Here is a 21277-nt window from a genome sequence, read left to right as displayed (position 1 = left end):
GCAACGGCAGAGAGGACTATAAACTCAGCAGCTGGACTCTGGAGGTACGAGAACAACCAAGCCTGGGGCTCAGTGGTCCCAGGTCTGGTCCAACAGGGCACCTCCCTGCGTCAGACGCAAATGCCTACCTAGCCCCTTCTGCCAGACAAACAGCCTCCAAAATGATCCCGTGGTCACGGGCTTGCAGTAAGCAGCCCTGTAAGACCTGACACGAATACCCAGAATGTACATTTGCTCACTAAGCTTAGATGTCTCTGGGAGGAGAGGGATATGCTCCTGGTGGCCCTGGGCAGGGACAGCAGGCACTGGGGGAACACATCAGAGACATGCTCACCATACTCCCTTTGGCACCTTTCAGATGTGGAATGATGCGAATGCATTATTTCCTCAAAAATACAAATGAAATAAATAAATAATGCAGGCTTCTGAACAGCCCAAACTTCAGTATGTGGTTTTTGTCAAAATAGAAAGATCTCAGGTGCTTGTAACATGCATAGTTCATTAGGTACACCATGGCCTCAAGTGTGTTCATTCACACACACCCAGGAGTGAGTGCTATTGACTAGGTCTGGGGCCCTGAGATGGGGGCTGGGACCCCACAGTCTAGAGGGGCACCGGAGCTGGGACAGTCTCATGGCATGGAGGACAGCACCTTGAGAAGACAGCGCTGCTGCTCACAGCACTGCTACTCCCAGGTGGCGCCCATACCTTGATCCCTGCGTTCCTCAGCATCTCCAGGGTGGGCCGCACATCCGCCTGCAGCTGGTCCTCGACCCCAGTGAGGCAGAGCAGCTCCATCTCCCGCTCCAGACTCTCCACCACCGCGGCCACCTTGAGCGCCCGGTCGTGCAGGCTCAGCTTGGCCTGGCTGTACCGGCTCTGGGGGAAGAGGGGCCGTGAGCATCTAGACCTGCTCTGGGGGAGGGGCTGTGAGCACCTAGGGCTGCTCCAGGGGACAGGACGTGAGCACCTAGGCCTGCTCTGGGGGAGGGGCTGTGAGCACCTGGGCCTGCTCTGGGGGAGGGCCCTGAGCAACTATGCCTGCTCTGGGGGAGGGGACGTGAACACCTAGGTCTGCTCTGGGGTGGGGTGTGAGCACGTAGGCCTGCTCTGGGGGAGGGGCCGTGAGCACATAGGCTTGTGAGCACAGGGGAATGAACAAGACTAAAATGGGGGCAGGGGTTAACTTCTGTGCTTTGGGGACTCCATGTGCTCAGACTAAGGCCCTTACGGAGGACACAGGTTGTGTCTGTTCACTGGAAAAAAGAACTACCTTACAATCCAAGGAACGCTCACCTGGGATGAAACACAACTGTGAACCACAGATACCTCAAAATCCTGGTACTGTTCTTCTGTTAATGACTTCTTGGCAACCACGAGAGTGCGTAACCCTTCCCGAGCCATGTTCCCACACTTGGGAAGAGACAGAAATCACAGTCACATATGGGTTACGGCACACCCACCATCACTGGGGAAGTTCATGTTGGCTTGGTGGCAGTTACTAATACTGTTCTCTTTACTGACAACCATTTTCCTGTTTGAACTGATTCAACACCTTTTACTGACACCTCCTTGTAACAGCACAGTTCTTTTTCTACAGCACACAGCCATTTAAGACAATATTGTGAGTACTACTCTAATGCCCATCAAGTGCTCCCCTCCACCAGGCTGTGTGTGATGGGCACACAGAGGCATGGAAATGGGCCCTGCTTGCCCCATACTAGCTCTGTGTCCTTGGGTCACTACCTAAACTTTCTGTGCCTCAGTTTTGCCATCAGTAAAATGGGCTGTCCTGGGTCTAAATCACCTAATCTGTGTAGTGTGGTTATGCCACACCCGGCATTACCTGAAGCTCCACGGGCTGTGGGGCATGGGGTCCAGGGAAACCAGACAGCCAGGCCCCAAGGTACTTGCCACATAAGTGACTCCCAATCAAATGTTCTGTTGTTGTTGTTGTAGTGTACTGTCCAGTCAATTCCGACTCACAGCGACCCTACGGAATAGAGTAGAACTGCCCCATGGGGTTCCCTAAGCTATAATCTTTACAGAAGAAATGTAACTTTTATGGAAGAAATGATGAAGTAAAAGAGCTGAACAGAAGATTTCTAAGGGTGGCTTGAGAAGACAAAGTAAAATATTACAATGAAATGTGCAAACACCTGGAGTTAGAAAACCAAAGGGGAAGAACACGCTTGGCATTTCTTAAGCTGAAAGAACTAAAGAAAAAATTCAAGCCTCCAGTTTTAATACTGAAGGATCCTATGGACAAAATATTGGCTGACGCAGGAAGCATCAAAGGAAGATGGAAGGAATACACAGAGTCACTGTACCAAAAGAACTGGTTGATGTCTAACCATTTCAGGAGGTAGCATCTGATCAAGAATCAATGGTATTGAAGGAAGAAGTCCAAGCTGCACTGAAGGCACTGGCAAAAACAAGGTTCCAGGAATTGACAGAACACCAACTGAGATGTTTCAACAAATGGCTGCGGCAGCACTGGAGGTGCTTACTCAACTATGTCAAGAAATTTGGAAGACAGCTACCTGGCCAACCAACTAGAAGAGATCCATATTTGTACCCATTTCAAAGAAACGTGATCCAATAGAATGAGGGAATTATTGAACAATATCATTAATATCACATGCAAGTAAAATTTTGCTGAAGATAATTCAAAAGCGGTTTCACCAGTACATCAACAGGGAACTGCCAGAAATTCAAGCTGATGTCAGATGGATGTTGGCTGAATGCAGAGAATACCAGAAAGATGTTTACCTGTGTTTTACTGACTATGCAAAGCCATTCGACTGTGTGGATCATAACAAATTATGGATAACATTGCGAAGAATGGGAATTTTGGAACACTTAATTGCGCTCAAGAAGAACCTGTACATAGACCAAGAGGCAGTTGTTCAAACAGAACAAGGGCATTCTGCATGTTTAAAATCAGGAGAAGTGTGTGTCAGGGTTGTATCGTTTCACCATACTTATTCAGTCTGTATGCTGAGCAAATAATCCGAGAAGCTGGACTAATTAAAGAAGCTGGAGTATATGCAGCAGGGTTGGAAGAAGACTCATTAACAACCTATACATGCAGATGACACAACCTTGCTTGCTGAAAGTGAAGAGGACTTGAAGTACTTACTGATGAAGATCAAAGATCACAGCCTTCAGTATGGAACAACATAAGGGAAACAAAAATCCTCACAAATGGACCAATAAGCAACATCATGATAAATAGAGAAAAGACTGAGGTTATCAAGGATTTCATTTTACTTGCATCCACAATCAATACCCATGGAAGCAGAAGTCAAGAAATCAAATGACGTATTGGATTGGGCAAATTTGCTGCAGAAGACTTCTTTGAAGTGTTTAAAAAAAAAAAAAAAAAAGTCACTTTGAAGACTAAGGTGCACCTGACCCAATCCATGGTATTTTCAATCGCCTCAGATGCATGCAAAAGCTGGGCAATGAATAAGGAAGACCAAAGAAGAAATGATGCCTTTGAGTTATGGTGCTGGTGAATAATATTAAATATACCATGGACTGCCAGAAGAATGAACAAATCTGTCTTGGAAGAAGTACACCCAGAATGCACCTTAGAAGCGAAGATGGCAAGAATTCCTCTCAGGTACTTTGGACATGTTATCAGGAGGGACCAGTCCCTAGAGAAGGACATAATGCTTGGTAAAGTGAGGGTCAGTAAAAGAGAGGAAGATTCTCAATTGATGGATTGACACAGTGGCTGCATCAAGCACAGCAAGGATTGTGAGACTGGCACAGGACCAGGCAGTATTTCACTCTGTTGTACGTAGGGTCACTATGAGTCAGCATCAACTTAATGGCACCTAACAATAACGATCTTTAAGGAAGCAGATCGCCAGGTCTTTTCTCCTGTGGAGAGACTGATGGTTTTGAACTACTGAGCTTTCATTCAGTAGCCAAGCGCTGAACCACTGTGCCACCAGGGATCCTTCTCAAATGCCCTAAAGGAACTATTTCAAATCTTGACAACTCTTTGAAAGCTTTTTGGCATTTGTAGTAGATAACAGAGGAAACAGTGGTGACCACTTCTTCCTTGAAATCCCAAGGACTTCTCACGAACTGGAGCTGGGAGCTTCTAATGAGGTGGGGCCAGGACACTCAGGACTGCAGGAGGTAACACTGGCCTTGGGTGCTGAGGACATGGCTATCTATACAGAAGAAAGGCTGCAGCTGTGAATGACACAGGGCTGTGTAGAAGCAAGGCTGCAGCTACCAAGGACACATGGCTATCTACACAGAAGTGAGGCTGTGGCTGTGAACGACACAGGGCTACGCAGAAGTAAGGCTGCGGCCTGGGTCCTTCCCTCTGTGTGCAGTTTTGATGACTTGTCTCATTTGTAATTGTGTGTCCAGGGTCTGACATCATTTGTGTTTAGAGATGAGTAGGCCAACTGTCTCTACACCTCACCCATCCCGAACGGTTAAGTTTTCTTGTGGTGAATATTCTTCTCTCTCAGGTTTTTAAAAAATGGCCCGTTCTGTTACATGATGAGGAAGAAGTGTTTTCTTATTTGTTTTTGTTTTTTCTTAAATTTGGAGAACAGATGCTTATGTCCAAGCACCCCACTCTGGGGAGCTTGCAGACACAGAATGACTCCCTGGGTGCCAGGCTCTGAGAAGCCGCTCTTTCTCTTACAAAGTGTGAGGCTTTCAGACTAATGGTATTACCACAAGCCACTCTTTTATCTGTGCAAAGACATCGGTGGAGGATCGAAAGGATTCTCCATGTAAAGAAAACAGTGCTGAGAAAATAAATGTACACAGCATTTTTAATAAAGTTATCTTTGTGACAAACAATCTGGCATTATTTGTCTGTTGTGAGACACTTATTGATTTGACCTCATAAAGCTAAATAAATTAAACAAGTATTTTACAATTAATTGCACGTCATTATGACTGAAAGTAATTTTTATGGCATTTTACTAGGTCTTCCGGGAGTTTAATTTATTCATGTCCCTGATTAAATCAAAGCGCCCTGGAGGAGGTATTGATTCATATTGCCAATACCATTATGAACACGGGGGGGGTGAGCACTGTGCCTCTGTGTCGTCTGCACTGCTCACGATGCCTCAGAAGGTGCCCCAAGAGCAGCAACAGTGCACACAGAGGGTCATGCTGATAATAACCATCATCTTAGTTTTACTTGGAAATCCAATTCTCTGTCAATTCATAAGCTTAAACGAGGCATAATAGGACCTCATGGGCTAAACACAAATCATATTTGCTTAGGTAGATATTGATATAAATATAACACTCGCTATTTTAAAAAAAAAAAAATGAATCTTGTGTACAAATTAGCATTAGATTAAACTACTATGACTTGAGTTATAAAATAAATACCATATTAAAAAAATAACTGGCTATATACTTGATATGATTTCAAAATTATTTAACGATTACTAACGCTTCCAATTTCCCCACTACTATGTATAAGATATTCCTCATAAGGACTCACTTCAATACATCTGCATGCATTCACACACAAAACAGAAATAGTAACTATTCACATAGAAAGCAAACTATTATTAAAAAACATGTCTATTCTTTCTGCTTTCGAAACTGAGAAGAACTGTAATCATTTCAAATAACTCTGTGGAAAATTCTGCCATGTCTGGCAATGTATTAGTATCCTGGTTTGAAATGTCAATATCTCAACTTATTCCAATGATACTAGTGTCTACAGGTTAGGAAAAGGATATTGTTTTTCTGTCATCTGCTCAAAAGAGATGAGGGAAAAGCTCAGTATCATCGGTCAGAACAAGGCCAGGGGCTGACTGTGGATCAGGCCATCACTCAAATGCAAGTTCAAGTTGAAACTGAAGAAAATCAGAACAAGTCTATGAAAGCCAAAGTACAACCTTGAGTATATTCCACCTGAATATAGAGACCATCTGAAGAACAGATTTGATGCGTTGAACACTAATGACTGAAGACCAGATGAGTTGTGGAATGACATCAAAGACGTCATATATGAAGAAAGCAAGGGGTCATTAAAAGACAGGAGAGAAATAAAAGACATAAATGTATGTCAGAACAGACTCTGAAACTTGCTCTTGAACATTGAGTAGCTAAAGCAAAAGGAAAAAATGATGAAGTAAAAGAACTGAAGATTTCAAAGGGCGGCTCGAGAAGACAAAGTATTATGATGACATGTGCAAAGACCTGGAGACAGAAACCAAAAGGGAAGAACATGTTCAACATTTCTCAAGCTGAAGGAACTAAAGAAAATTCAAACCTCCAGTTGTATTACTGAAGGATTTTATGTGGAAAATATTAAATGACAGAGGAAGTATCAAAAGAAGATGAAAGGAATACACAGAGTCACTATAAGAAAAAGAATTCGTAGATGTTCAACCATTTCAGGAGGTAACATATGATCAGGAATGGATGGTAATGAAGGCAGAAGTCCAACTGCACTGAAGGGACTGGCAAAAAACAAGACTCTGGGAAATGATGGAATACTAATTGAGATGCTTCAACAAATGGATATAGCACTGGAAGTGCTCACTCATTTACGCCAAGAAATATGGAAGACAGCTACCTGGCCAACTGACTGGAAGAGATCCATATTTATGCCTATTTCCAAGAAAGGTGATCCAACTGAATGTGGAAATTATCGAACAATATCATTAATATCATACACAAGTAGAATCCTGCTGCAGATCATTCAAAAGTGCCTATAGCAGTATATGGCCAGAGAACTGCCAGAAACTCAAGCCAGATACTGAAGAAGACGTAGAACCAGGGATATCATTGCTGACGTCAGATGGATCTTGATTGGAAGCAGAGAATACCAGAAAGATGTTTACCTGTGATTTAATGACGACACTAAGGCATTCAGCTCTGTGGATCCTAACAAATAATGGATAACATCGTGAAGAATGGGAATTCTGGAACACTTAATCACGTTCATGAGGAATCTGTACATGGATCAAAAGGCAGTCAATGGAACAGAACAAGGGATGCTGCATGGTTTAAAGTCAGGAAAGGTGTGCATCAGGGTTGTATCCTTTCACCATACGTATTCAATCTGTATGCTGAGCAAATAATCCGAGAAACTGGACTATATGAGGAAGAAAGGGGCATCAGGATTGGAGGAAGACTCATTAACAACCAGCGTTATACAGGTGGACACAATTTTACTTGCTGAAAGTGAAGAGGACTTGAAGTACTTACTGATGAAGATCAAAAACCACAGCCTCCAGTATGGATTGCACCTCAACATAAAGAAAACAAAAATCCTCACAACTGGACCAATAAGCAACATCATGACAAATGGAGAAAAGATTGAGGTTGTCAAGGATTTCATTTTACTTGCACTCACAATCAACACCCATGGAAGCAGCAGTCACAAAATCAAAAGACGCACTGCACTGGCCAAATATGCTGCAAAAGACCTCTTTAAAGTGTTGAAAAGCAAAGATGTCACCTTGAGGACTAAGGTGAGCCTGACTCAAGCCATGGCGTTTTCAGTCACCTCATATGCATACAAAAGCTGGACAAAGAGTAAGACCAAAGAATTGACACCTTTGAATTGTGGTGCTGGTGAAGAATACTGAATATACCACGGACTACCAAAAAGAACGAACAAATCTGTCTTGGAAGAAGTACAACCAGAATGCTCCTTAGAAGCAAGGATAGCGAGACTACATCTTACATACTTTGGACATGTTATCAGGAAGGATAATGTCCTGGAGAAGGATATCATGCTTGGTAAAGTAGAGGGTCAGCAAGAAAGAGGAAGACCCTCAACGAGACGGTCTGACACAATGATGTTTCCTTCTGTTGTGCACAGGGTCACTATGAGTCGGAACCAACTCGATGGCACCTAAAAACAACAAGCTCATCGAACTGAGGAAACACATTTTAGTACAATGCTAAGGACTTATCTTACCTCCTCTTCCAGCCAATCATTGTACTGGACAATAGTGGACATGGCGACATCGGCTCCCTTCATGTAAAACGTGATTTCGGCCGTGGATTCATCCTGGGGCAGCGTGAAAACAAAGGCAGGTGCAGTCAGGTGGCATGGCTCCTTGTACCCAGAAAGCTGTCCTGGAGCTGCTCCCCTGGTGGTTTCCCTGGCATCTTATGTGGACACAGAGCAGGTGAGGACCAGGACGTCAGCCTGGAGTATGAGGTGCAGCTGCTTGGATCAAGTCTACTCTGTCTACGACCTAGGCACCATATAGACAGGTGTCTGTCCCCTCAATCCTCTCAGCTAGACTTGGTGGGTCTTTGTTTAGCCAACTTTCAAGGTGTATTTTGGTATTTGCTAAAAAAAAAAAAAAAAAAAAAAGCTTAATAGGGTATATTTCCACAGCTTTATTGTCATAAAGCACTGTGAAACTCTTTGGCATGCTACTGCTGAAATAAGCCAAAGAAAACAGAACAGCTGATTTCAAAAATTAACAGCTACCACCTTTATTTACTCTGCCCTAATGTTCCCAGGAGACCTGTTCACTTTTTTTTTTTTTTTAATGTTCCCAGGAGACCTGTTCACACTGTTATCACTCCCAGCACGCCCACTAGCTTCTCCATCATAAATTATTAGTTTAGATTTCATAAAACAAACAAAAAAAACCCTGCAATTGAGTAAATATGTGACTTTAACTTCTCTTTTGGGAAACTTTGTGTCAGTTTAATGTACTGAAGGAGCAGGGAGTTTAGTTGGCATAGTGGTTAAGAGCTCAGCTAACCAAAAGGCTGGCAGTTTGAATCCACCAGCTGCTTCTTGGAAACCCTATGGGGCAGTTTTACTCTGTCCTATGGGGTTGCTATGAGTTGGAATCAACTTGACGGCAATGGATTTGATTTGGTTAGTTCAGTTTATTTAGCACACTGAAACAGAGAGCCACCCCCATGCGCAGACCACATGGCCGCGTGCAATGAACTCATCCTGAAGACAACCCCCATGCGCAAGCCGCAGGGCTGTATGCCGTGAACTCTGACGGTGACCCCCATGAGTGATCTGCACGGCTGTGCGCAATGAACTCACCCTCACGACAATCCCCATGCGTTTGTTCTCCGATGTGAAGGGGAACACCTGCAGGACATGGTAGGTCAGAATCTGTCCGCTGGGCGTCTTCAGCTGCATAGAGGCCAGGTCCCTGCTGACCAGGGTGAGGCCCACACTCTCTGTCCATTGCACGAGAGCCACCTAGAGAAAACCAGCAACACGGAGAGGTCACTCACCTTGAGGAGGCTGTGTGGAGGCTGAGACAAAGTTAAGAGAACTCACAGCACTGAGAACTTGGCTTTGTAGCTGTGCCGAGTACCCTTTTGAACATTTCTGCAGGCGAACAAAAAGAACATAACAAAACATCCTTTGATCTTATTTTTAAAACAGGCCACCGCTGACCCTAAGATTCTCGCCACCCTGCATGTGAACAACTTGTGAGCCCAAGGTTTTCACACACCAATCAGCCCTGGAGACACATTAGCGACTTCTTGAGTTTCTTCCACTCCTGGTTCCACAAATTCCATTTGAGAGTGAGCTGTCTGACTCTTTCATGTTTATCATGATTTTCTACAAAACAGAAATTAACTGCCAATGTGTGCCCGTGTGATCCTTGAGTTTTAGGAGACAAAACCACTAAGAGGAAGGGTGGGCTGGCTCTAGGCCTGGCTTTGTCAGCGAGGTCAGCGGGTGGCTTCATGACCAAGCTCTTCCCTCATCTGAGGCCCACATTCCATGCTGGAAGGCAGGAGACACACCTGCAGATGGGCTCTAGGATGGAGACAATGCAAGCTAATTCCCAGGTACATGGCAGGACTCAAGAGTTGGAGCTATTCTTAGTTCAGTTATTTAGTGTTTGTTAAAAATTTTTAACTAAGTGAAAGAATAATTTATAAAGTTTAGTAATTTATGAATACTATTTTTATGACAGTGTTTTCTAAAAAAATTCAATCTGTCTTTAAAAACATTATCTTATAAGAGATTGCTTAGTTAAAACATGACAAAGCAGAGGAGCATCACATGGTGAAGAGCATACTCTAGAACCCAACAGTGGCAGGAGGACAAGAGGCTTCATGGGACAGAGGGCCGGTCAGGTGATCACTTCATCCCCTCGTGCTCTGAGGAAGCCCAGCTGAGGCCCTGGTAGCCACCAGCACTGATGTGAAACTCCTAACAGGAGACTTCTCTAAGGATTCCAGCCCGTCTCTGGCAGCCTTCCAGCACTGAAGTCTGCTTGGCCGAGGCCCAGACACAAGCCACCTTACTGTTCCTCGTCCCAGCTCCCAACTCAACAACCCGTGAGCATATTAAAATGTCTGTATCACTAATGTCAGGGTGGTTTGCTATGCAGCGATAGGAATGTGCATTAGCACTCCTGATACTGGGATTCTGGTTCTAGCCTCGGGGTTAGATTACTTTTACCAAGGACACGTACACGTGTCAAATGTTCGTGAGTCACTGGGAAGACCCAAATTAGAGCTCTTACTGCCTAACTTCCAGTGTGTTACTAAGATACTGAGGTATACGGAGATTCTAAAATCATGCCACAGATAATACAGCGCTATAATTTAGAGCACTAGCAATATGCTCTAAATTATATACTAAAAAAAGACATGTGGACATCAATACAAGGGATAACATCTAGGGGGGACAAATTAGCATTTTTACAACAGCATTTGAAATGTAAAATGAAAGTGGAACTCTATACAATTTTTCCCAATAAAACTTCTCTATAAACTGCAAATGAGCCAATCCTCCCAAGGTTAATTTTCAATTTGTGCAGTGAAAGGTTACTATTACGTTTTGACCTGTAAATTGCATCTTCCTGCTAACACCCTATCATCTCATTGGTGTCTCGCTGCGTCAGGACTTCAGCATTCTATATTTGGTGACTCACATCTGTGTATTATTTAGTTTATGCTTCGTTTCACAACCCATTTGAGATAGCAGCTTACAACAAAATTCAGTTTAGCTTCTTATACCTTGCCCGGCATTCCAGACAATTGTTTTTAATCAGTAATCATTCTGAGGATTAACTCTCTATATAATGCCAACCATATAAAAGAGCATTCAAATTTTCCACATGAGAAAGATGCTTTAATTACTGCTCTAATGCAATGTGCTTAGTGTTGGACAGAATCGTTTTGGTGGTATAAAATTAAGGAGCCCTGGTGGCGCAGCAGTTAAGTGCTTGCCTGCTAACCAAAAGGTCAGCAGTTCAAACACACCAGCAGTTCGGTGGAAGGTATGGCAGTCTGCTTCCGTAAAGATTTACAGCCTTGGAAATCCTATGGGGCAGTTCTACTCTGTTCTACTGGGAAGGTATGAGTCAGAGTCGACGGCAAAAGGCAGTATAAAGTTAAGCACTTCTGGAATTGGGCTTAAAACCAATAACTACAGGTGAATACTCTGGATGAGGCTATGCAGTACTTTTAGACTATCGCTGCTGAACTCATACCTGTTTATCTAGTCATACATACGAACCTGGTTTTCCTAACCCAAGCTGGACCAATTTAGATTCATCAAAGGTACAATGGAATTCTACTGTATATATATATGCTGATTTTCTAGTATGGTTTTCAGTTTTAATATCTCATTTCTTTGTTTGTAACTGGGATTTAACTAGGTGAAGGAGCTCACTCACATGAACATTTTATACTTTCATATTTGAATTATACTAGTGGTTCTCTTCTTAAAGGCTCTCAGCAATAACTCACATCTACTGATGTGGAACAAATTAAAAGGAGAGAACATTCCAAAGGGATTGGCAGCTTGACTTTATTTTCTTCCTAAAGATGTTTACGCAATTAAAGAAAAAGATACATATATACACATATATATATTTAGGGAAACCCTAGTGGTGTAGTAGTTAAGTGCTACGGCTGCTAACCAAAGGGTCGGCAGTTTGAATCCACCAGGCGCTCCTTGGAAACTCTATGGGGCAGTTCTACTCTGTCCTATAGGGTCGCTATGAGTTGGAATCGACTCGACGGCACTGGGTTTGGTTTTGGTTCGGTTTTATATATATTTAAAGCATGTAAGCTCCCTAGGAATATAAGACGAACACTACCACTAGAAAGTGTGATAAAATTCTTCAGGTGATTAGTGCTAAAAGGTGGGAGTTCCCCTGAAGACCGCACAGGGAGAGGTAGACAAAACCACCTCCCAGACTAAGCTCCTGCTCCTGCTTTAGAGCCAGGCTGCCCAGTGACGTTCCAGAACTGCAAAGACTGGGACAGAGCTTCCAACAATCAAAAACACGATTATAAAAATGGATGGACAGAAATGGAATAAGCCTAACAACCCCCCCCCTTATGCAAATAAGGAAACCTAACACATACGATGCATTGCTGTTGGTGTTTCTGAAGACCAAGTCCAGGGCTGGGAAATTCATAAAAATCCTTCCTCAAAACTGCACAGTTCAGAGGAGTTAAATAACACATTTTATGAATTATAAAAAGAGTATTTGTGGTAGAATAATCTGGAAAAGGACAGTGATAATGGTTACACAGGAAAAAGAATGGAATCAACGTCACTGAATTATACAGATAAAAGTTGTTGAATTGGCAAATGTTTTGTTATGTATATTTGTACCACAATTTTAAAAAAACTACATCTTTGTAGTAAAAAGATCATCTCAAAGGGGGTAAAAACATGTTATTGACATAGAACAAGACAGCAAACAAACTGATAGGCTAATCATAGGAGAAAACCTTGATTCATTTAAGAAAGAACTTTAAGAATAAGCTTTTAAAACTTGCTACGGATTTTAAAACAATTAACAATACGGTGCCCAGTAGGAGGATATCTGGCCACCTGGTCTGAGTTGATGGTCAGGGAGCTGAGAAGGTGACACACCACTGACTGAGTGTGTGAACACACCTCTGCCTGCTGGAACCTCACGCGGGCCCTTCTACCTCTCCTGGTGGGGCTGGACTTTCAGTGACCCCGCCTGCTACCCTGGAGCCCCCTCATGACTCTTCCCCAGGCCAAGGCTTCCTCCTCCTGTCTTGCTTAACCGTTAAGCCTCCAAAAGGTTCCTTGATCACAGGAAGCTGGGAAGGGGCAGGCACTCAGGTAAGTACACCTAGGAAGAAGTACACACCCGGCAGCTCACTTTCCAGGTCAGTGTGCCTCATGTTGAGGAGAGGGGGTGAAGAGTTGGAACGAGCCCTCGTCCTACTTTCCTCAGACACAAGCTGTGAGGCACAGGCGTCCTAGCACGCACGTCTCTGTCCACCACAGAGCTGGGACCCCGGACACTTCCTGTGAGACACAGGTGTCCTAGGAAGCACATCTCTGTCCATCGCCTACCACAGAGCTGGGCTCCTTGTGCTTAGTTACTCGCTCTTTGGTGAGACAGAGATGCTGGTGTGACTGCCGCGCTGTGTCTCTCTGGGCAGTTTCATCAGTATTCGACTGGGAAGCGGGAGAGTGGGGTATGAGACATTGCCATGTGCTGGCAGGTTAATATGGAAGATGGTCTGGACATGTAACAGGAAACAACCCCAGGACAGCTTTCTCTGAAATGTAAAAAGACAGCCCCGAATTTAAAGGCTTAGTGCATTGCATATGACAATTTCTCTCATTACTGAGCCTTTACAAGTTCCTAAATAATCACGTGATTAGTGCAATAATAATGCAGTAAAAAAATAAAATGTGAATGTAAAAAGTATACTGGGGGTGCCTGAGCTAAATCTCATCCACAAGCCCCTTGGCAACACACTGATGACACCTGCACGGCCGCTCACTCACACGTCCACACGTTTCCTGGAAGCATGAGCTCGGGAGGGAACATCTACGAGTCACGACATGTGAAAGGCAACATAAAATGGGCCAGGTTTTGTTACCAATTTCCTTCTATGATTCCATTATCGAGGATTTTCAGAAATTTGGGTGCAATTATTGTTGGAAAGCTGGGGAGGAATTTCCTTGATCACATCAGCAACAACACACACAGCTCTGCGTTACACCTAAGGATTCAGTTCTCACCACGTACTCTGTACAACACAATTTAATCACTGACAGTTCATCATTTTTGACTGGGTTACCACAATCACTGTTATAACAGAATTATTCACAGGAGATGCACTTGGATCATGTGGACAGACTGCCAGTTGATATCTGGGACAGCTGTGCAGCACTTGCTTGCCATTGGTCTGGAAGGCCAGAGTGAAGGCTTGTGTCATGCGCATGATCAGCCCCTCACAAATAGATCGACAGACACCACAATTAGTCTCGCTCCAATGGCCACACACAATAAAATGAATTAAAAAGTACAGCACGCTGCATCCATTACAGCCTCCTTCTGTAAACCCAAAACCAACACCATTAAGGACATACCACTCTATTTTTGAGCCATCAGCTGTGGTTTGTCATTAATTTCAGCTGAGTGTGGAGGTGATGCTCCCCACACCTTGAAGTAGCATTTAAACACAGAATTTACCTGTGTGAGAGACTGTGACCATGGATGGGAAAGAATGTAACAGATAAACAGCTAGTTTACAGGGGTCATTAAGAATCAGGGTCAATCAATCTTTTTGGACCAAGAGAGGCTGGAAGTCGTGGGAGGTATCTGTGACCTGCGTGCCTGAGTAGTCTACCAACTTAGCTCATATTCTTTTGATTGTCTACGACATCAGGTTAGTTTCAGCTTTCTGCAATGCCCTGAGTGCCCACTCATCACAAATGAGCAGGACCAGGCTTTCAGTCTGTCTGTGAATCTTCCATGAAAGCTGAGTGCCCGCTAAGCTAGGGTTTGCTATGCCCAGCCTATGGAGACAAAGGGAGAGGCAAGCCAAACTTCCTACTCTCCTAGAGAAAATGAAATATTGATCAGTCATCATAAGAAACAATAAGTGGGCATAATCAGGCTCTACTTTATGAATGCGAAATCAGTCACTGACACGTAGGCATCACCACAATGCTCCACACTCAAAGTGCCACCAAACACCATATATGACACATCCCTGCAGAAATGTCATCTTGGCACCTGCATGTGACCTTTAAGGATTTAAAGTTAATTCTAATTCCCCAGTCCTCTATTACACATAAACCTTCATGGGTGCACCTGCGCAGGTAAGTGAGGAAAATGAAAACCTAAGCTGCTTACACTGTGAAGAGCAGCAATTGTACCATTAGGGGTCAACCACTAGGGAGCCCATCTGATGACAACACAGCCTGCCTGACCACAAAACAGTTGACACGGCCCTCCTGACAACAATATGGTGACACAGCCTGCCTGATGACAACAGGGCCTTGCCTGACAACATGGCCCCTGCACGGAGGATGGGAGTGCAGGGCTGACAGGCAGGCATACGACTAGCCAAGGCTCACATGATAATGCTGCTTACCAACCATACATGCTGTGATAGGTCAGAGCTGAGGTTAAACAGAAAACATCAATTGAACCATTTCCTTATATAAAGCTCCAGGGTGCAATACTCTAAGTACTTTATTCAATAAAAAATGCTTTTAAAATGGCACTTTGGTGGTTGGGAAACATTGCCATCATCCATCAACCTAACTGCAGCAAAGTTCAATAAGCTAAATAATGAACCGTGTGGATTATTTTCCTTAGGCTTTGGGGATTTGCAAACATTGCATCAATAGAGCTCCTTAAAAATTATGACGAAGTCTATTCTTTTCACTTTCAGATTTAAAATACGTGCTGGGAATTTTTTTTTTTTAAGGTTATTTAATGTTCCACTATTAACTGTTGTCCAATTTCCAAAGAATAAAGAAATTTTACAAGTAAAAAAAAAATATATATAAGATTATCAGTTTCTATGCTACAGTTTCAGTTCTTAGTAATCTCTGAATCAATGAAATCTTTACTGTGAATTCCTAATGTAAGATATAAAAAGTGTTAGGATTTTTATAAAATTTTAATGACAAGAGATCCTAAGCACTTTCAGTAAAAGTTGTATTGATTTTTGGCAAGTAATATTAGGTAAATACATGATATAATATTTTTAAAACTTCCAATAATTTTTTCTCAGGAAAAATCCATGTCTACGTTTCCTGTGATTATGGTTGGGAAAAAATTATTTTTCAGTATATAATCACATGGATTTTCTGACAGTTTCTAGGATGCTACAAATAAAAACCAACATGTTCAACCCTTTCTTTCTAAGAAAAAGCATCGTGGCTCATCTTCTTTCACAGAGCGGATACAAACAACCTGTGTTTGTTCTCAAAGCCAGCGCCGGAATGCTAACAAGATGGCAATTTCTAAATCCTAACAACTCTTCTCTTCAGTGAGAGATCTCCAAATCTGCTTCTGAGGACCAAATTATGTGTTCCCCCCTAGGTTTGGCTACAGGAGATTTTTACACATTTACTGGTCAGCAGAGTCTATAAAACATAACAACAGTGACAACGAAAAGGGTCTTAAAAATCTTGTCTGATGACTAAGCAGTTTAAGCAGCAGCAGACTGACAGCAAAGGCCTGTGGAAAGAATGGAGTGTGGGTTTCCACATTTCCCAAAGCTTTCTTCCCTCTGTACTATGGCTAGCTTATGTTCTGCAGCCTCTCAACGATTCCCAACACTGCACTAGACCTGTTTGCTAGGCTACATTCCTGAATGTAGCATTCCTGAAAAAGAGGGCAGCAGAATGTGACTCACAAGAAGGTACTTCAGCCTTCAGCACAATTTCATTACCATCTTCTGTGAACACTCAGGAGTACGGGGTCTTGCCTGCACGTCAATCTCTAGCTCCCAGGAGTGGTCTCCGGCTCTGCAGACAGGACAGGCACAGCCCGTGTGGGAAATATCGCTTCTTCCCACTTTCTGGGGAACCTGTGCTAAGTCAGGACATATTCAAACCAACCTTCATGGACAGGTAGTGCCAGCTGTTCTAGGAGACACAACTATGGAGAGACACGGCTGTGGGAGATGCAGATGTGGGGAGACACAGCTGTGAGGGACATGGCTGTGGGAGACATGTCTGTGGGGAGGCACGACTGTGGGAGATACATCTGTGGGGAGAGATGGGGGACGTGACTGTGGGAAATACATCTGTGGGGAAAGATGTCTGTGGGGAGACACATCTTTGGGGAGAGACGGCTATGGGAGATGCGGCTGTGGGCAGTGCTGTGACAACTTTACTGCATCCAGGGGACCTCCGCCATGGTCGGGAATGTGAGGCTCCTCTGTGCCTGTCAGACATCTCTCTCCTCCATGGGCTGCATGTTTCCTTACATCTTAATAGCTGTATCTCTGACTTAATTAGCTAAATAGGGGTGAACTCACTAAGTTTCAGATGTTATACTGGACATTATAATAGCACCCGTAATTCCTTACCTTTACTGATGTATTCATCCCTAACTGTGCATTTTTTATGGCAAGGGCTTTACTCTTCATTACAAAATATATTGCTAGAGATGCGTTAGCTGTTGTGCCTTCTTGTTCTTCTCCTTACTCCTCCCTCCACCTCCACACCCTCCCGTGGCCTCCACTCCCATCTGCTACCAATAACACAGTGCAGTACATTTTTGTCTATATTGCTATTATTTGCAGATTAGAATTTAGCAGCTTCCTTTTTTTTTTTTATCCATATCTTAAGAAACTGAAGTAGTACTTTCCTGGATTCAATTTTCAGAGTTGAAACCTGTGACTTTCCTTGGTCTCTGGCATACATCTTAATATATGTACTCACTCTACATTCGTGCTGTCTGTACTCACTTTGCATCTTTTTTACGGACAGTTTTATTGAGACATAATCTACGTCATACAATTCACCCATTTAAAGTGAGCAATTCAATGGTTTTTAGTATACAGTAGTCAGAGTTGTGCGACCATCACCACTATCAATTCTAAAACATTTCTTTCCCCCAAAGAGTAACTCCATACTCTTTAGCAATCACCCCAATCTCCATCTCCCCCAGCCCTGAGCAATGACTAATTGACCTCTGTCTCTAGTGATTTGCCTGTTGTGGACATTTCCTATAACTGGAATCAGGCAGCGTGCGGTCATTTGTGTCTGGCTTCTTTCACTCCGCATAACGTTTCAAGGTTCATTCATGTTGTAGCATGTATCAGAACGTCATTCTTTATTTCCAAATAATATTCCATTGTATGGATATATCATATTTTATTTATCTATTCATCAGCTGAAGGATATCTGAGTTGTTTCCAGCTTTGGGCAATAATGACTAAAGTACAAGTTTTGTGTGGATATATGTTTTTATTTGTCGCGGGTATATATATACCTAGGAGTGCAACTGCTGGATCACACGGTAACCATTTGAAGAACTGCCAGACTGTTTTCCAAAGAGGCTGTACCATTTTACATTCTCATAAGCAATATATGAGGGTTCTAATTTCTCCACAACTCCACCAATGCATACTATTATCTGACTTTTGATTATAATTATCTTGCTGCTGTTGTTAGGTGCTGCTGAGTCGATTTAGACTCATAGTGACCCCATGTGACAGGGCAGAACTATCCTATAGGGTACCCTAAGCTGTGATATTTACAGAAGCAGATCGCCAGGTCTTTCTCCTGTGGAGCCGCTGGGTGACTTCAAGCTGCCAACCTTTCGGTTAGCAGCTGAGCACTTAACCGCTGCGCCACCAAACCCCAAACCGAACTCGCTGTCAAGTTGATTTTGACTCATAGCAACCCTATAGGACAGCGTAGAACTGCCCCACAGGGTTTCCAAGGTTGTAAGTAAATCTTCACGGAAGCAGACTGCCACATCATTCTCCCTTAGAACAGCTCATGGGTTCAAACCACTGATCTTTTGGTTACAGCCGACCTCTTTTAACCACTGTGCAACCAGGGCTCGTGCACATGAGAAAAGTGTCTATAAAATATACTAAAACTGTGCAGCCACTGACAAATTAATTTAATAACAGATTTTACCAATCTAAAAATCAAAACACATAAAGTTAGAAATGACTAAACCAAAACCAAACTCATTGCTGTTAAGTTGATTCCAACTAGTTTACCATTTCTGCCTTACAGAGATTTTGGAAATTATTTACATCCCAATTCTCTTTTGAAATAAATACATCAGATCAAAATTCTGGCAAACTAACTGGAAATTTAATAAGCAAACCTGATAACTCATTTTGAGCTAAGAAAAAGCTGGATGATGTATCCTGTAGTAACAGCCCCCAGTCTGAGGAGACTTACTAAAAATTTGACTTGGTCACAAACTAAGCTTGTGAGATCAGCTGACCTGTCTAACGTTTTTCCTCATTTCCTGTAACCACTCAGAGCCGTTGGGGATGTGTGGATCCCCTGACGTCTCAGTCCAAGTGCTCAGACACCAGGTGGTGTGGCCTACAGCTGAAGCTACGTTAAAGGCCACAGTCAGATCTCATTCACCCTTCCAAAGAACTATTCTCATGTCTCTGGAGTCCAAACGAAAACACAACACAGGCCAGTTTTCTAGTCTGGAAAAGAATGAGGCAGCACAGACTCCTTGTGAAGTGGCCCACTCACCTCGTCGGGGCTGGAGGCCTGGTAGGTGCGGTTCTCGTCGCTGAAGTCCTGGTCCACCTCAGCGTACTCCGTCTCCCCAGTGCCCCCAGCTCGGGACTCATACACAGGAGTCACATTGTGACACAGGGCAATGGCCTTCACAGCTTCATGAATTCGGCTGCTAACACTCTTTCTGACTTTGGGAGCTGAAGACTGTGCCTTCCTTGGTGGAGTTGAACTGGCATTGTTTCCACTTGCTTGAGACTGTGTCTTTAAAACAAGTAATGTCACATAACTAAAGATAAAGCAAAGAGAACTGCAGAGATATTGGAATTATTAACATACATTATTTTTAAAAAGCTAAGTAGCTAAAGATAAGAAAAGTAGTTTGATTGGATTATCTGATTCTGATTATTTCCTACGAAGCATGTATTAATGTGTTACTTTTTACTTTTTTTTTTTTTTTAGTGCGGCGAAATCCTTTGATATTTCCAGGTTGTCAAATACACCAAAACATTTGCTATAGCAGTGAAAAGCTTGGAAATCTCCTTTCACCAGGCTCACTTTAACCATGACATTTATTTTCCTAAGTCCTTAATAATTTCTGTTTATTACTTCTAAAAACATATTAAACTACAGAACAAAATGGAACAGAATACCCACAACTGCTTTTATCTTTCTTAAAACATGCTGTACATGAAATGGCATAACACTAAAATACAGGACGAAATTTTCAAGAGCATTCCCTCAAAGCCACTACCCACTCAGCACAGCATCAGTGCTTGGTGCTCGTCAGACTCAGTTGTGTCTGAGGGGTTCCCTCTTGCCCACGGACGCCGGCTGCTTATTCTTACTAACCTCCTGCTTCGGGGCAGGACTTCTTGGGCATGGCATGAAATGACAATCTCCACGGATCTCAACAGTCCCATCAAACAATTTTGCAGCTAACTTCAGAGCAGTTCATGACACCCCTCCTTAGAAAGGAAGCCTCTTCTCCTGACGGGTGCAGAGCCACTGAGCCGTGAGCACTCTGCCCATCAAATTACAGTGCTGCCTAATAAAGGGGTTGGCTGCTCATCCGGCATGCTCCTTAGCGAAGGCTCTTACCCTTGGCACCTGCATTCTGCTAACGCTGACACCATTACAGCACAAATAAATTAAGCTGCTTTAGTCCTTCTGAATTATGTTATGTTTATTGATGCTTGCCTAATTTAATTTCACACAAATCCTATTAAAGATTATGTCCTCTCTCACCAAATGCTTCCAGTGGGAAAATATAATCAGGTTAAAAAAGATTTGTGTTGCATTACAGTGGACCTACTAGACTCTTGTCATCTTAATAATAAAACAGAACACAACGATGACTAAAGCCAATTTCACATAAACCTACTGTCTAACCACCTAAGGGTGGCTTTTAGTCAAAATTATTGTTTACTAGATGTTAAATACTTGTTGTTTTTATCTAGTAACTCATCTTTTCGGCTTTTTATTTTTTCTAGTAAAATAACAACTTATTTGGAACTATTAAAATCATTTTCATGGATAATATATAGATTAATTTTTAAAAGAACAAATGTCACCCAGTACCATTTCAGTCTAGACACAGATTACTGGAAGGGAAGGCTTACTGCTTTTCCTGTTTAGATTTGTTCTTCTGTTGATAAACACTCCAGATGACAAAATATTCTAACATTAAAACTGTACAGCTAAATGAATATCACATCCAAATTAGTCAGGACTGGTTGTTTGCTTGTGTGGGTGTACATGCATATCTGCGTATAGAAACATTTACAGATAATAAAAAAAAATATATATATATATATATTTTTTTCATTTGACAGC

General features: G+C 42.8%; 1 protein-coding gene across 5 annotated transcripts in view; it reads right to left on the bottom strand.

Moving 5' to 3' along the window:
- ATP9B (ATPase phospholipid transporting 9B (putative)) overlaps positions 1-21277 on the bottom strand; it is a 244846-nt gene that overhangs the window by 23043 nt on the left and 200526 nt on the right. For all 5 annotated transcript variants that reach the window (XM_049901954.1, XM_049901953.1, XM_049901951.1 and 2 more), the window contains 5 exons: positions 19457-19705; positions 9041-9202; positions 7937-8029; positions 1330-1413; positions 709-879 (listed from right to left, as the gene is read on the bottom strand). In XM_049901954.1, coding sequence (XP_049757911.1) covers positions 709-879; positions 1330-1413; positions 7937-8029; positions 9041-9202; positions 19457-19705 — 759 coding nt within the window. The remainder of the gene's footprint in view (positions 1-708; positions 880-1329; positions 1414-7936; positions 8030-9040; positions 9203-19456; positions 19706-21277) is intronic.

The sequence above is a fragment of the Elephas maximus genome, chromosome 11 (genome assembly GCF_024166365.1).
Source record: "Elephas maximus indicus isolate mEleMax1 chromosome 11, mEleMax1 primary haplotype, whole genome shotgun sequence".
Taxonomy (NCBI): domain Eukaryota; kingdom Metazoa; phylum Chordata; class Mammalia; order Proboscidea; family Elephantidae; genus Elephas; species Elephas maximus.
This window is presented reverse-complemented; position numbering and strand designations above follow the sequence as displayed.